At 41.4% G+C, this 14172-nt stretch overlaps 1 protein-coding gene across 4 annotated transcripts in view; it reads right to left on the bottom strand.

Annotated features, from left to right (window-relative positions):
* Nucleotides 1-14172, bottom strand: part of MTOR (mechanistic target of rapamycin kinase) — a 144647-nt gene that overhangs the window by 91089 nt on the left and 39386 nt on the right. For 3 of the 4 annotated variants that reach the window (XM_036925182.2, XM_036925181.2, XM_057499721.1), the window contains 6 exons: nucleotides 13408-13575; nucleotides 12843-12955; nucleotides 12363-12537; nucleotides 11244-11336; nucleotides 10407-10553; nucleotides 6355-6497 (listed from right to left, as the gene is read on the bottom strand). In XM_036925182.2, the coding sequence (XP_036781077.1) occupies nucleotides 6355-6497; nucleotides 10407-10553; nucleotides 11244-11336; nucleotides 12363-12537; nucleotides 12843-12955; nucleotides 13408-13575 (839 nt within the window). The remainder of the gene's footprint in view (nucleotides 1-6354; nucleotides 6498-10406; nucleotides 10554-11243; nucleotides 11337-12362; nucleotides 12538-12842; nucleotides 12956-13407; nucleotides 13576-14172) is intronic. The other variant, XM_036925183.2, reaches the window with a different exon arrangement.

Raw genomic sequence — 14172 nt, forward strand, 5'->3', positions numbered from 1 at the left:
GTTGAAGTGCATGAGCTCTTTATATATCTTGGATGTCAACCCTTTATCGGATCTGTTATTTATGAATATATGCTCCCATAATGTAGGATGCCTTTTTGTTCTATTGGTGGTGTCCTTTGCTGTACAGAAGCTTTTCAGCTTCATATAGTCCCACTTGTTCATTTTTGCTTTTGTTTCCCTTGCCCGGGAAGATATGTTCATGAAGAAGTCACTCATGTTTATGTCCAAGAGATTTTTGCCTATGTTTTTTTCTAAGAGTTTTATGGTTTCATGACTTACATTCAGGTCTTTGATCCATTTCGAATTTACTTTTGTGTATGGGGTTAGATAATGATCCAGTTTCATTCTCTTACATGCAGCTGTCCAGTTTTGCCAACAACAGCTGTTGAAGAGGCAAGCATTTCCCCATTGTATGTCCATGGCTCCTTTATCATATATTAATTGACCATATATGTGTGGGTTAATATCTGGACTCTATTCTGTTCCACTGGTATATCGGTCTGTTCTTGTGCCAGTACCAAATTGTCTTGATTACTGTGGCTTTGTAGTAGAGCTTGAAGTTGGGAAGCGAGATGCCCCCTGCTTTATTCTTCCTTCTCAGGATTGCTTTGGCTATTCGGGGTCTTAGGTGGTTCCATATGAATTTTAAAACAATTTGTTCCAGTTTGTTGAAGAATGCTGTTGGTATTTTGATAGGCATTACATTGAATCTGTAGATTGCTTTAGGTGGGATGGCCACTTTGACAATATTAATTCTTCTTAGCCAAGAACATGGGATGAGTTTCCATTTGTTAGTGTCCTCTTTAATTTCTCTTAAGAGTGTCTTGTAGTTTTTAGGGTATAGGTCTTTCACTTCCTTGGTTAGGTTTATTCCTAGGTATTTTATTCTTTTTGATGCAATTGTGAATGGAATTGTTTTCCTGATTTCTCTTTCTGCTGGTTCATCATTAGTGTATAAGAAAGCAACAGATTTCTGTGTATTAATTTTGTATCCTGCAACTTTGCAGAATTCAGATATTAGTTCTAGTAGTTTTGGAGTGGAGTCTTTAGGGTTTTTTATGTACAATATCATGTCATCTGCAAATAGTGACAGTTTGACTTCTTCTTTACCAATCCGGATGCCTTCTATTTTGCTGTTTTGTCTGATTGCTGTGGCTAGGAACCCCAGTACTATGTTGAATGGCAGTGGGGAGAGTGGGCATCCCTTTCTTGTTCCTGATCTTAGAGGAAAAGCTTTCAGCTTCTCACTGTTAAGTATGATGTTAGCTGTGGGTTTGTCATATATGGCCTTTATTATGTTGAGGTACTTGCCCTCTACACCCATTTTGTTGAGAGTTTTTATCATGAATGGATGTTGAATTTTGTTGAATGCTTTTTCAGCGTCTATGGAGATAATCATGTGGTTTTTGTCCTTCTATTTGTTGATGTGGTGGATGCTGTTGATGGATTTTCAAATGTTGTACCATCCTTGCATCCCTGAGATGAATCCCACTTGATCATGGTGTATGGTCCTCTTTATGAATTTTTGAATTTGGTTTACTAATATTTTGTTGAGTATTTTTGCATCTATGTACATCAGGGATATTGGTCTGTAATTTTCTTTTTTGTGGTGTCTTTGCCTGGTTTTGGTATTAGAGTGATGCTGGCTTCATAGAATGAGTTTGGAAGTATTCCCTCCTCTTCTGTTTTTTGGAAAACGTTAAGGAGAATGGGTATTATATCTTCTCTATGTGCCTGACAAAATTCAGTGGTGAATCCATCTGGCTCAGGGGTTTTGTTCTTGGGTAGTTTTTGATTACCAATTCAATTTCTTTGCTGGTAATTGGTCTGTTTAGATTTTCTGTTTCTTCCTTGGTCAGTCTTGGAAGGTTGTATTTTCTAGGAAGTTGTCCATTTCTTCTAGGTTTTCCAGCTCATTAGCATATAGATTTTCATAGTATTCTCTAATAATTCTTTGTGTTTCTGTGGGGCCCGTCGTTATTTTTCCTTTCTCATTTCTGATTCTGTTGATGTGTGTTGATTCTCTTTTTCTCTTAATAAGTCTGGCTAGGGGCTTATCTATTTTGTTTATTTTCTCAAAGAACCAGCTCTTGGTTTCATTGATTTTTTTCTATTGTTTTATTCTTCTCAATTTTATTTATTTCTTCTCTGATCTTTATTATGTACCTCCTTCTGCTGACTTTGGGCCGCATTTGTTCTTCTTAGTCCAGTTTCAATAACTGTGAATTTAGACTATTCATTTGAGATTGTTCTTCCTTCTTTAAATAGGCCTGGATTGCTATATACTTTCCTCTTAAAACTGCCTTCGCTGTGTCCCACAGAAGTTGGGGCTTTGTGCTGTTGTTGTCATTTGTCTCCATATATTGCTTGATCTCTGTTTTAAGTTGGTCATTGATCCATTGATTATTTAGGAGCATGTTGTTAAGCCTCTATGTGTTTGTGAGCCTTTTTGTTTTCTTTGTACAATTTATTTCTAGTTTTATACCTTTGTGGTCTGAGAAGTTGGTTGGTAGAATTTCAATCTTTTGGAATTTACTGAGGCTCTTTGTGTGGCCTAGTATGTGGTCTATTCTGGAAAATGTTCCATGTGCACTTGAGAAGAATGTGTATCCTGCTGCTTTTGAGTGTAGAGTTCTGTAGATGTCTGTTAAGTCCATCTGTTTTAGTGTGTTGTTCAGTGCCTCTGTGTCCTTACTTATTTTCTGTCTAATGGATCTGTCCTTTGGAGTGAGTGGTATGTTGATGTCTCCTAGAACGAATGCATTGCATTCTATTTCCTCCTTTAATTCTGTTGGTATTTGTTTCACATATGTTGGTGCTCTTGTATTGGGTGCATATATATTTATAATGTTTATATCCTCTTGTTGGACTGACCCCTTTATCATTAAGTAATGGTCCTTCTTTATCTCGTTACTTTTTTTGTTCTGAAGTCTATTTTGTCTGACACAAGTACTGCCACACCTGCTTTTTTCTCCCTATTGTTTGCATGAAATATCTTTTTCCATCCCTTGACTTTTAGTCTGTGTATGTCTTTGGGTTTGAGGTGAGTCTCTTGTAAGCAGCATATAGATGGGTCTTGATTTTTTATCCATTCTATTACTGTGTGTCTTTTGATTGGTGCATTCAGTCCATTTACATTTAGGGTGATTATTGAAAGATATGTACTTACTGCCATGGCAGGTTTTAGATTCGTGGTTACCAAAGGTTCAAGGGTAGCTTCTTTACTATCTAACTGTCTAACTTAACTCTCTTATTGAGCTATTAGAAACACAGTCTGATGATTCTTTATTTGTCTCCCTTCTTATTCCTCCTCCTCCATTCTTCATATGTTAGGTGTTTTATTCTGTACTCTTTTGTGTTTCTTTTGACTGCTTTTGTGAGTATTTGATTTTATTTTTTGCCTTTAGTTAGTATTTGGTTGGTCTGCTTTCTTTGCTGTGATTTTATTTTCTCTGGTGACATCTGTTTAGCCTTAGGAGTGCTTCCATCTAGAGCAGTCCCTCTAACATAGCCTGTAGAGGTGGTTTGTGGGAGGCAAATTCCCTCAACTTTTGCTTGCCTGGGAATTGTTTAATCCCTCCTTCATATTTAAATGATAATCGTGCTGGATACAGTATTCTTGGTTCAAGGCCCTTATGTTTCATTGTATTAAATATATCATGGCATTCTCTTCTGGCCTGTAAGGTTTCTGTTGAGAAGTCTCATGATAGCCTGATGGGTTTTCCTTTGTAGGTGACTTTTTTTCTCTCTCTGGTTGCCTTTAATACTCTGACCTTGTCTTTGATCTTTGCCATTTTAATTATTATATGTCTTGGTGTTGTCCTCCTTGGGTCCCTTGTGTTGGGAGTTCTGTGGGCTTCCATGGTCTGAGAGACTATTTCCTCCTCCAGTTTGAGGAAGTTTTCAGCAATTACCTCCTCAAAGACACCTTCTATCCCTTTTTCTCTCTGTTCTTCTTTTGGTACTCCTATAATGCGAATATTGTTCCATTTGGATTGGTCACACAGTTCTCTCAATATTCTTTTATTCCTAGAGATATGTTTTTCTTTCTGTGCCTCAGCTTCTTTGTATTCCTTTTCTATAATTTCTATTCCATTTACTCTCTCCTCTATAACATCCAATCTGCTTTTAAACCCCTTCATTGTATATTTAATCTCAGATACTGAATTCCTTAATGATTGAATCTCAGTTCTGAATTCATCTCTGAGTTCTTGAATATTTTTAGGTATGTCCATGAGCATGTTTATAATTTTTATTTTGAAATATCTTTCAGGAATATTGATGAGTTCAGTTTCACTTTGCCCTTTTTCTGGTGTTCATGGCATTTTTCATTTGAACCAGATTCCTTTGATGTTTTATTTTTGTATGTGGCGCCCTCTAGTGCCCAGAAGCTCTACTCTCTGGAGCTGCTCAGCCCCTAGAGCAATGTCGAGGGTCGCAGGGGAGCGGTGTTAGTGCCTGCAGGGAGGAAAAAGCTGTTTCCTGCTTCCTGGCTGCGATGCCTTTCTGCACTGCCAGAATCAGTGGGCCGAGCACAGAGGTATAAGCCTCTATGCTTTGCATTTGTAGCTGCTGTAGGCGGGGCTTTCCTCTGGCTGGCCTAACCCCAGGGTAGGGTTTGCCGGTTTGCGAACGAGGTGGAGCTGGCTGGGAGGAAGGCAGCCGGCTGTGTATCACTGATGGAGACCTTGGAGCTACGTAGCCAGCCAGGAGGCTGGAACACCTGAAGATCATTTAAGTTTCCAACCTACTGGGCAGAATGCACCTGGAGAATTTTATCTACCTGTCCTTTCTCCTGAGCAGTAAGCTCTGTGCAATTCTTGCCCCTTTAGCAGCCCTCTCCCTGTTAAGAAGTCACTCAGACTGCTCGCCTTTCTTTTGTCCCAGAGCAGCCGGATATGGATCCCTGCTTTCCACAAGTGGCTTGAATCTCAGTCTCTCCAGGTATTCTGCCTGTCTTAGCTTTCCAACCCCACTAATCCCAGGAGCACCATGAAATGTAGGTTTGTGCTCCCAGAGTAATCTCCAGAGCTAGGTGTTCAGCAGTCCCAGACCTCTACTCCATCCTGCTCCGTTTCTCTTCCTCACACCGATGAGCTGGGGTGGGGGAAGGGCTTGAGTCCTGCCAGTCCATGGCTTTGGTACGTTACCCTGTTCCGTGAGGTTTATTCTTTTCTCCAGGTGTATGCAGTTTGGCGCAGCCCTTCTTCCTTATTGCTCTTTCAGGATTAGTTGAATTAATTATATTTTTGTATTATATGCGGTTTTATGAGGAAGCCTCTGTCTCACCTCTCACGCTGCCATCTTTAATCTCCAATGTGTTACTTTCTAATCTTTTCCCTATGTACGTGTATTTTTAATAGTTGAAATCACATATTTATACCATTTTGTATTCCATTTTATTCATTTACATTACACTGTAAATCTTTCATAGGCATTAAAATGTTTTATAAACCAAGTTTTTAATGGCTGTGTAAGATTTATTATTTAAAACAGTATTTTTTATGCAAAATCCTATTTTGTAAAGAGGCTGCAACAGCAGCTGTTGTCCCATACGCTCTTTCAGATTCTTGCTACTCCTCTATGAAGAGATGGCATCCATGTGTCCTCCTCTTGAACATGACTTTGTGACTGCCTTAGATAAGAGTGTGGCAGAAGTGACACTATGTGACTTCCAAGGCTAAGTCATACAAATACCGTGTACTTCCACCTTCTTCCCTTGGGGACACTCACTCTTGAACCCAGCCAGTATTCTGTGAGGAGCAACCCATGGAGTGACCCACGTGGAGAGGAACCACGGCTCCTCAGCCAGGGATAAATTTCCGATTGACAGTCAGTCCCAACCTGCCAGACATGTGAATGAGCCATCCTGACAGTGGATCCTCTCGCCCCTTGGCAAACACAACCGCTGACACTGTGTGGAGAAGGGACAAGTTATCCCCATAGGTCCTGTCCAAACTGCAGATTCATGGGCAAAATAAGTCGTCGTTTTAGACCAGTAATTTTTAGAGTATTTGTAATACAGCAATAATTGGAATATTGATATTGGAAACAAGCTATGTCAAACTATTACATAGTTGTTTTCAGAGTTATAGACGACTTTGTAATTAAAATTTTGGACCTAAATCTACTAAGGAAAGGTCTACTAGCAAGGTTAAGCTGTATGCTTTCCTTGAAATATGAGCTTGTTTAATTTGCCTTTCTTTTTTTTTCCCTTCACTAGTTAGCAAAATAAAAAATACTAGCCCTTTTACTATTACTGCTAATAAAACAAATTCTTATACACCGTCTTCTATGTGTGGTTCTCTTGAACCCAATATGCAGCTGGGAAGAAGGGAACCTCACACCCCATACCTGGCCATTGGGTTGTAGGCCTGAGCCAGGGCCCAGCAGGAGCGCAGGGAGGGCGATGAGGAGTCCTTCAGCAGCTCCAGACTCAGCCGCCTCAGCCATTCCAGCCAATCATCTTTGGAGACCCTTCTGGCAGCTCCCCAGGCCTATAATCACACAGACAACAATGGAAAAAGATCAGCTTCAAGGGCCAATTATAAAGAGCCCTCATCTACTTAATGATTATTCTACATCCCACATTTATAAAACTATACCTCTCATACTAAAATTCCTTCAGAGCACAAATACTAAAGAGTAATATTTAATTAAAAACCATAAAACAAAAGCAGCAACCTCCAGAATACAGCACAATATAGAAGCCTTTTTCACAACTCATTTGTGCTGGGTTCTATCAGCAAAGCTGGGAGCTATACAAACCCAGAATGGATGGGGACTGTCACAATCAGAGTGCATTCAATAAAGCCTAATGGCCTACAGCCATGTGTGACAGGCCCTAGGCATGCTGCATTAGGACACTGGCTCATCTTAGAGCAAAGAGTCACACAGGGAGAGGGAAAATGCCCAGGTTCACACCATCATGAATCATGTTACAATCAGGTGAGTAGTGGGCCCAAAGCACATGGCACTAGGGTGGAATGAGACAAAAGAAGTTGAACAGTTTTTTTTACTTTCTAATTTATCCCCTCCAACTGTCCTCAAATCTCTGAGCTCTCCAGGCATCAAGAGTTAGTACCAAGGACAACTATAGGAGGTGGATGGAAAGACTCAGGCTCTGGAGGCAGGCAGTATGGTATAGTGGCCAACAGCCATGCTTTGGAGCACAAAGGACTGAGTGCACTTACCTAACTTACAGGCTGTCTGACCTCGGGCAAGTTACTTAATTTCTCTGTGCCTCAGTTTCCTCATTCATAAAATGAATACACTAGTTCCCACCTGATAAGGTGTTTTAAGGATTAACTTATGTGTAGAAGATTTATAACTCTGCTTGGCATAAAATCAGTGCTACGTATATGAGTGCCTATTACTCTGAAGTCAGAAACACCTGGCTGGAATTCTGGCTCTGCCACTGAGCAGCTGTAGCAACTACTTGTGTGTTGCATCTCAGCCTGTGTCCTTCTCATCTAGGGATAATGCATCTAAAGGGCCTAGTTGAAAGAGATGAGCAAAAAATGGTGGTTATTATTATCAAAATGGCATCTCTTTGAACTGGCCTAGCCCTAACTACTAAAAGCCCTAACTTTAAAAATATATCATTAAAAGATTTTCCAGCAGAACAGATATATGTTGGTCCTTCCAAAACTAGGGAAACTGAGTAACATAGAGCAGAAGTTCCCAAGTGAAGTGGTCCAGGGAGTCAAAGAGACCCCCATGTGCTATAGCCCTGACCCACCGACTCAACCCATCACTTTCCTGGGATAAACTGCAATCTGCTGTGGCTTTTGACAAGTTACCAGCAAGAGACATTACATAAACAATCATATCAGAAACCAAAGTAGAGATATTACAAGAGGCAAACCAAAAAATCATCTGAGGGATTCCCACTGATCATACAATGAAAACCCCTGAACTAGAAGGGAAAGTGACACTAGACACCAAAGACTTGACTTTTCAACCTTGTTCTCTTGAATGAAATGGGAACATCAAGTCCTTTCCTACTGTAGGTTTCTGGCTGCCTCCTTACTCAATGGATCTCTGACAGCTGCATTGTAGTACATTGCATTTTAAAAGCTGGACATATACAAGGGAGTATTATTAATGTCTTTTCCCTCTAATGACATAAGGCTGAGCCTGGGTAAGGGAGGCAATTCAGCACAGTGGTTAAGAGACTGGGCTCTGGAACCACACTACACAGGTCAAATCCTTAGTTCCACAATTTACTAGTTGATACTGGGCAAATTACTTAACCTTTCAGTGCCTCAATTATCCACATCTGTAAAATGGGACAATAATGACAGCATCTAAGTCACCGGATTACTGTGAAGATTAAATGAGTCAATATATGTAAAGTGCTCACAGTGCCAGACACATGGAAAACACTCAACAAACGTTGACAGTTGTTACTGTTCTCATTATTGTTGTTTCCATTTAATAAATAGTAGCAAAGAGGTCTTCAAAAAATCTCAGTGGCAACTGTGCAATCTATCAAGCAGGTTAAGTCCCCCACATGAGCCTTTCCCCACTGCTCTTTAATTTAAAACATAATCAGCTCTCAATGCTCAGGCTTCTGTAGCAACTTTAAAACACTAGGCAGTTTCCTTTTGCTCCCCATCACTGCTGACAGTCTCACCTGGTAATACTGGTGCATGTTGATGGAATGCCAGCTTATTCATTTAGGACATAAGCCCAAATAGATTATCCTAAAACAGCAAAGCTGCTGAAAATCCTGGAAGGCATCCTTCAGGCTTTTATGTTAGCATGGCCAATAGAAAAGTGACTGAGGTGGCAAACTGTCACTTTGAAAGTTGATTAAAACTGGTAAATATGCCAATCCATAATTACCTTCACATGAATATGTGGGAGCACAATTTACTTTTCAATGAAATGGATCTGAGAGTCAGCTCTGGAAGATTTTGCTTAGGGTTTTTGAACTTGATCTGTTCTCTCAAGTGAGAAAAACTAGAGATTCTTTTTTCTGTTTGGCAAAGGTTAGGCTGATTTTTTCAAGTCCTGAGTAGAAAGCAAAACTTCCTGGAAGCAAACTAGACTACTGGGGAATTTCCTAAAATAGAGAAAACAAAGCTCTAAAGCAGGGTGGACAGCTGCCTGCTTGGAAGAACATTCTGAACCTAGGCAAGATGAAAACATCTGGGTGGAAATGTGCATTTGGCCTCCTTGCTTGGCCCCTCCCTCAGGTGTGAGGTGTCAGCAGGGTGGCCTCAAAAACCACCTGGGAATGCCAGGTGACTGATGGCCTTTTTCTTCATCCTACGTCTCAGACTAGCAGTTACAAAATCCAAAGAGGGAAAACAGCATCTCTCCTGACCCGAGGATCTTTCACCACTTCTGTCCTAAATCATCAAACGTTTCTCAGCAGTGGTCACTTCAGCTGTATGTGCTGGTAGATGATACAATAGTTGGTAATAAACCCATGTTCCAAAGCTGTGTGTGAACACATGCACATACACACAGGTCTGTGTCCACATCTTCAGGGGCATGGCCAAAAGAAGAGAACAAGTTAGGTGGGACCCTGGTCTTCCAGTTCTTTCTCTCTCTCTGCTTCTACACTTGAAGTACAGCTGCGTGAGCCAGCTGCTAATGAAGAAACACCACCACCATGTAGAAATCCAAACTGGGAGCTGCTTACAGCCACCAGAAGCACTAAAGACTAACGAAAAATGTGGAAAATAAGCAACCTGGTATATTTATTTAAAAGTCAGTGATGTAACTATGATTATTCTGCTCAGATCCACTAGAGATGCTTTGAAACTGTCTGTTTTTAAGTGGATGGCTGGTGGCACAGGGGGAAAGCTGGTTATATATATCCTAGGTTTCGGTCAGCATAGAGAATTCAGTATTTAGCTGCAAAGATCTAAAACTTTGTTATTCAGAAGTGTGGCCCATGGACCAGCAGCACTGGCAGACCTGAGAGTTTGCCAGAAATGCAAAGTATCAGGCCTGGCCTTAGACCACCTGATTCGTAACAGGCATTTTAACAAGCTCCCAGCAGTTGGGAAGTCCAGTGAATCTCAGAAGTTTAAGAAACACTGCTTTAAAAAGACTGCATCAGCCTCAGTGCTAAGTAGGGGACTAACTGGTTTTACTCCATTCACATGAGAAATGAGAATGTTATTTGCAACAAAGGGTTTTACTTTCAAAGCTCCAAGGGAGCACAAAAGGATACTTACTTTATTCTTCTTTCTCTCTGTTAAGAAAAATTTATAATTCAGACACCTGGAGAAAGACAAAATGACCTAAGTTCATGGTACCTAGATTTTCAAAAATGCTTGGGCTGGTTTTGGTTGTTTTAAACTGAGGGTAGCAAGAGCTAAAAGTTTTCCACAAGAAAGAAGAGCAGGACTCTCCTTTCCAAGTGCCCCAGAAAAACATAGACCTGCCTTTTGAAGGTTGATGGTGCTGACATGCAGTTTCTTCATGGGTCCTGTTTCTACTGGTCCACTAGCCAGTGCATCTCCTTGGCCACTCCTCAGCATTCGATGTTGGTAAATCAAAGGGTCCTCTTCTTCATCAGCAAGGGTGTATCCCTGCAAGCAGAGATTTACAGAAGAAAGCTGTAACTCTAGTAGGCGCTCCCAGTTTAGAAAACATCCTTAAACCTTTGAGTTCACACTTTCTGGAAGAGTCAGGATTTCAACAACAAGTAAAAAGCTACATGTATGGACAAAATGCATCACTGGTGAGCTGAATTCCCCATTGTAGACCAGTCTTTGCTGGTCACTCTTGGTCACTGACAAGCACTGACTTAATAGTATGAGCATGCAATTGGCAAAGATGAAACAACTGTGAGCAGTGATAAAAGTGACGGCTGGGATGATAGCCTGCTACCTATTTTTGTATGGCCCAAGAGCTAAGAATTTTTTTGCATTTTTAAATGATAAAAAAAAAAAATCAAAAGAAGATCAGTATTTTGTAACACATAAAAATTATCACAGAATCTTATTTTGGTGTTCATAAATAAAATTTACTAGACTGCAGCTAGGATCATTCATTTACACTGTATCTGGCTGCTTTCAGGCCGTAGGGGCAGAGCCAAGTAGTTGCATCAGAGACCACGTAGCCTACAAAGCTGAAGAAAATTTACTATCTTTACAGAGAGTTTGCCAGTCCCTAGTTTGGAGCTAACAAGCTAGATATTCTGCCATAGTTAAGATTACATGACCACCAATTGAGAAAGAAAACGGGGTACTTTGAAACAGAAATGAAGCACAGTTCACCTTGACAATTCTGCAAATGAGGACATCATAGCGCTGATGGTTGATTCGGTGTCGCACGAGAACTTTGTTCACCATGGGAATGAAAATTTGGTACTACAAAAGGAGAGGCAAGAGGTGTGAAACCATTACCTTGGAGAGTGGGAAGTAGAGAAGAATATTCCTACTACCACATTACAGCTACTTCTTCTGGGTTTGGAGCTAGCTCTGTGGTATTTACAAGGATCACTTTACACACACACAGACACACACACACACACACACACACACCCTAGTTCCTGTCATCTTCCATGGGGTTAAAATGCTAGGTCAGATCATAGTACTACTGTGCTTAAAATCCTACAAGTTCTAGCTCTGCTCAGAGTCCGAGCCAAAGTACTTAAAATAGTGTAGATCAGTGATGTGCAAACTGGTATGGGCATCAGAATCACATGGAAGGCTTATGAAACCAAAATTTGCTGGGCTCCATATGAGTTCCTGGTTCATGAGGTCTGGTGCGAGGCCTGAGAATCTGAATTTCTAACAAGTTCCCAGCTATGTAGATCCTAACACTGCGTGTCTGGGAGTCACATTTTGAGGACTATTGGCTTACAGTAACCAGTCTCCATGCCCCATCCCAGCCCACCTTATCTTATCTCTCTATGTTCTTAACCCCAAGCACTTTCCCCTTTGCTCTCTCCTCTGAAGTCACAACTACTCTCCTCCTACTCCTTGCGGTTGCTGTTTGCTTCTGCCGGCGCCAGACTCTTTGGGCTCAGACCTCTATTTAGGTCTGCACTCAAATCTCAACTTACCAGAGAGGTCTTCCCTGTCTACCCTATATAAACAGCATCTCTCCCCATTCTGACCCATCCCTCTTATGAGACAAATGTATTTATTAGCTTTGCTTCACTGGAATGTAAGCGTTGTGAGAACAAGGCCACTACTGTGTTTACTATGTGATCCCCAGAAGAGCCCACATAGGTGGCTCAATAAATATTTGCTGAATAAACGAAGGGGAAAACAAGCAAATCTGAGTTCTCTGATGGTGGCTGAGACCTACAGACTACCAAATAGAGAAGTTCAAAGCCATCTTCTCAAAGGCAGGCAGAAGAGCACATTTGTTTGGGTCTCCTGCCTTACCTTCTTCCCTAGTTGAAAGACAAGTGAAGACAGCGTGTCCATGGCTGTGGGACGCAGTTCTGGGCTCTGGTCCAGCGTTCGAACAATTGGGTGGATGATCCGGGAGGCATAGTCAGTGAAGTCCAGGGACTCTGTCAGGCGGTCCACTGTCTCTAATGCTGCCCTGCAACAATCACTAACATACAGTAATTGCTAACATATGGTCCTGAAGTAAGAGAGGTGGCTGAGGGTTACTTTAACAATCAACACCGAATGGGAAGGAATGGCTTCTGAAGTATTTTAGGTAAAATGGATCCAACATACATTCCAATGGGATGGGGACAGTTAGGATTTCCAAAAACCTGAAACATATCTGGACCAAAATAATGGGAGTTAAAGGAACAAAAAAAATGGAAAGACAGCCTGGCAATTTAAGAAAAGGACATTTTCAAGAAAACATTAAAAGCTCAATGACTGTTAGACCCAAAGGCAGGGGCTTACTTTCGAGATGGCAGTGGAACTTCAGGGGCATCAAACAACTTCACGATAGGGGGCAGCAACAAATGCAGATAGTCGTCCAGGTTGGCACCAAACAGCTGGATGGCAGCCAACAGCTGCAAAAGGGAGCAAAGGTCAGTATCAGTAAGTATTTACATACATGGGCACTTCAAAATTCTGGGGGGGGGCTCTGGAAAGCCCAGGTGAAGTGGCTTTGAACTACATTCTTTGGATAACATTTTTCTCCCCTCATTTTATTTTGGTTATATATTACTTTACTTTCTCTGAGCTTATTTCAATTGCTAAGCAATCAGTGCCGGGTAACAGAGAAAATTGGTCTGGTATAAAATGTTTACCAAGAATAATCCATTAAAGAAGACAGAACATAAGGATAATCAAGAGAGGACTATAAAATTCTGTAAACTGCATGCATCAGGTATTCATATTCTTGGGATTTGATCTTGTGGTTCCAGCATCACTCTGTCACTCAGAGCTCATCTCTAAGCTGATTGGCCAGAGACGCCAATGGGCACTGGAAATCTCTCCAGAGGGTGCTAGGGGTGCTCACCTTGATGGAGACGATGCGGCCTGGGCTGTTGTCATGCATGAAGACACGTAGCATGTGTGGGATCAGCTGGGGCAGGTAGAGCTTAAATTCACCCCCAAGAGCTACCACAATTTGCTCGATGAGAAGAATGATAGTGCTTTGGATTGAGGTATTCATGACCCAGAATTCCTATGAGGAGGGAAGAGATAGAAGAACAAAGCCAGGTGCCTTTCTGCTGTAATATGAACCAGGAAACTGAGATGCCAAAAAGAAGCAAAAAGAGCGAGCATGGTCTGCCCCAAGATGGACTCCTTCCCTGTCCTCCTCTCCCTGGGCCTCCTTATAACTCGTGTCACAGCCACAGTGAACAAATTAAACTGCATTTCCCTGGTGCCTCAGGCTGCTTCGCTCCTCTATGCTTTGCTCATGCTGATCTGCCTAGAACCCTCTCTCTCTGTTCAGCTAAGTCCTGTCTGTCTTTCTAGACCTGGCTCAAGCCTCAATTCTCCTACAAAGGCTTTCCTGTTCTTCTTCTATTATGCATTTTGGGTCCCTTTGCCCTCCTCTTTTCTAGCACCTGTAATACTTCATTTTGTTTGCCACCCTCCCTCTACTAGACTGTAAGCTAGTAAAGGGCAAGAAATCCCTTTGATCCATCTGTCTCCCCAGGAGCTCCTGGGATATTCCAGCCATCCAAACACAAGTTTGCAGAATAAATGAGTAAGTTCATGTCACTCTAGGAGCTCTCAAGCTGCCCAGGGTGTATTCTTTACTTTGAGTACCACC

Source organism: Manis pentadactyla, chromosome 4 (genome assembly GCF_030020395.1).
Source record: "Manis pentadactyla isolate mManPen7 chromosome 4, mManPen7.hap1, whole genome shotgun sequence".
NCBI classification, from domain to species: domain Eukaryota; kingdom Metazoa; phylum Chordata; class Mammalia; order Pholidota; family Manidae; genus Manis; species Manis pentadactyla.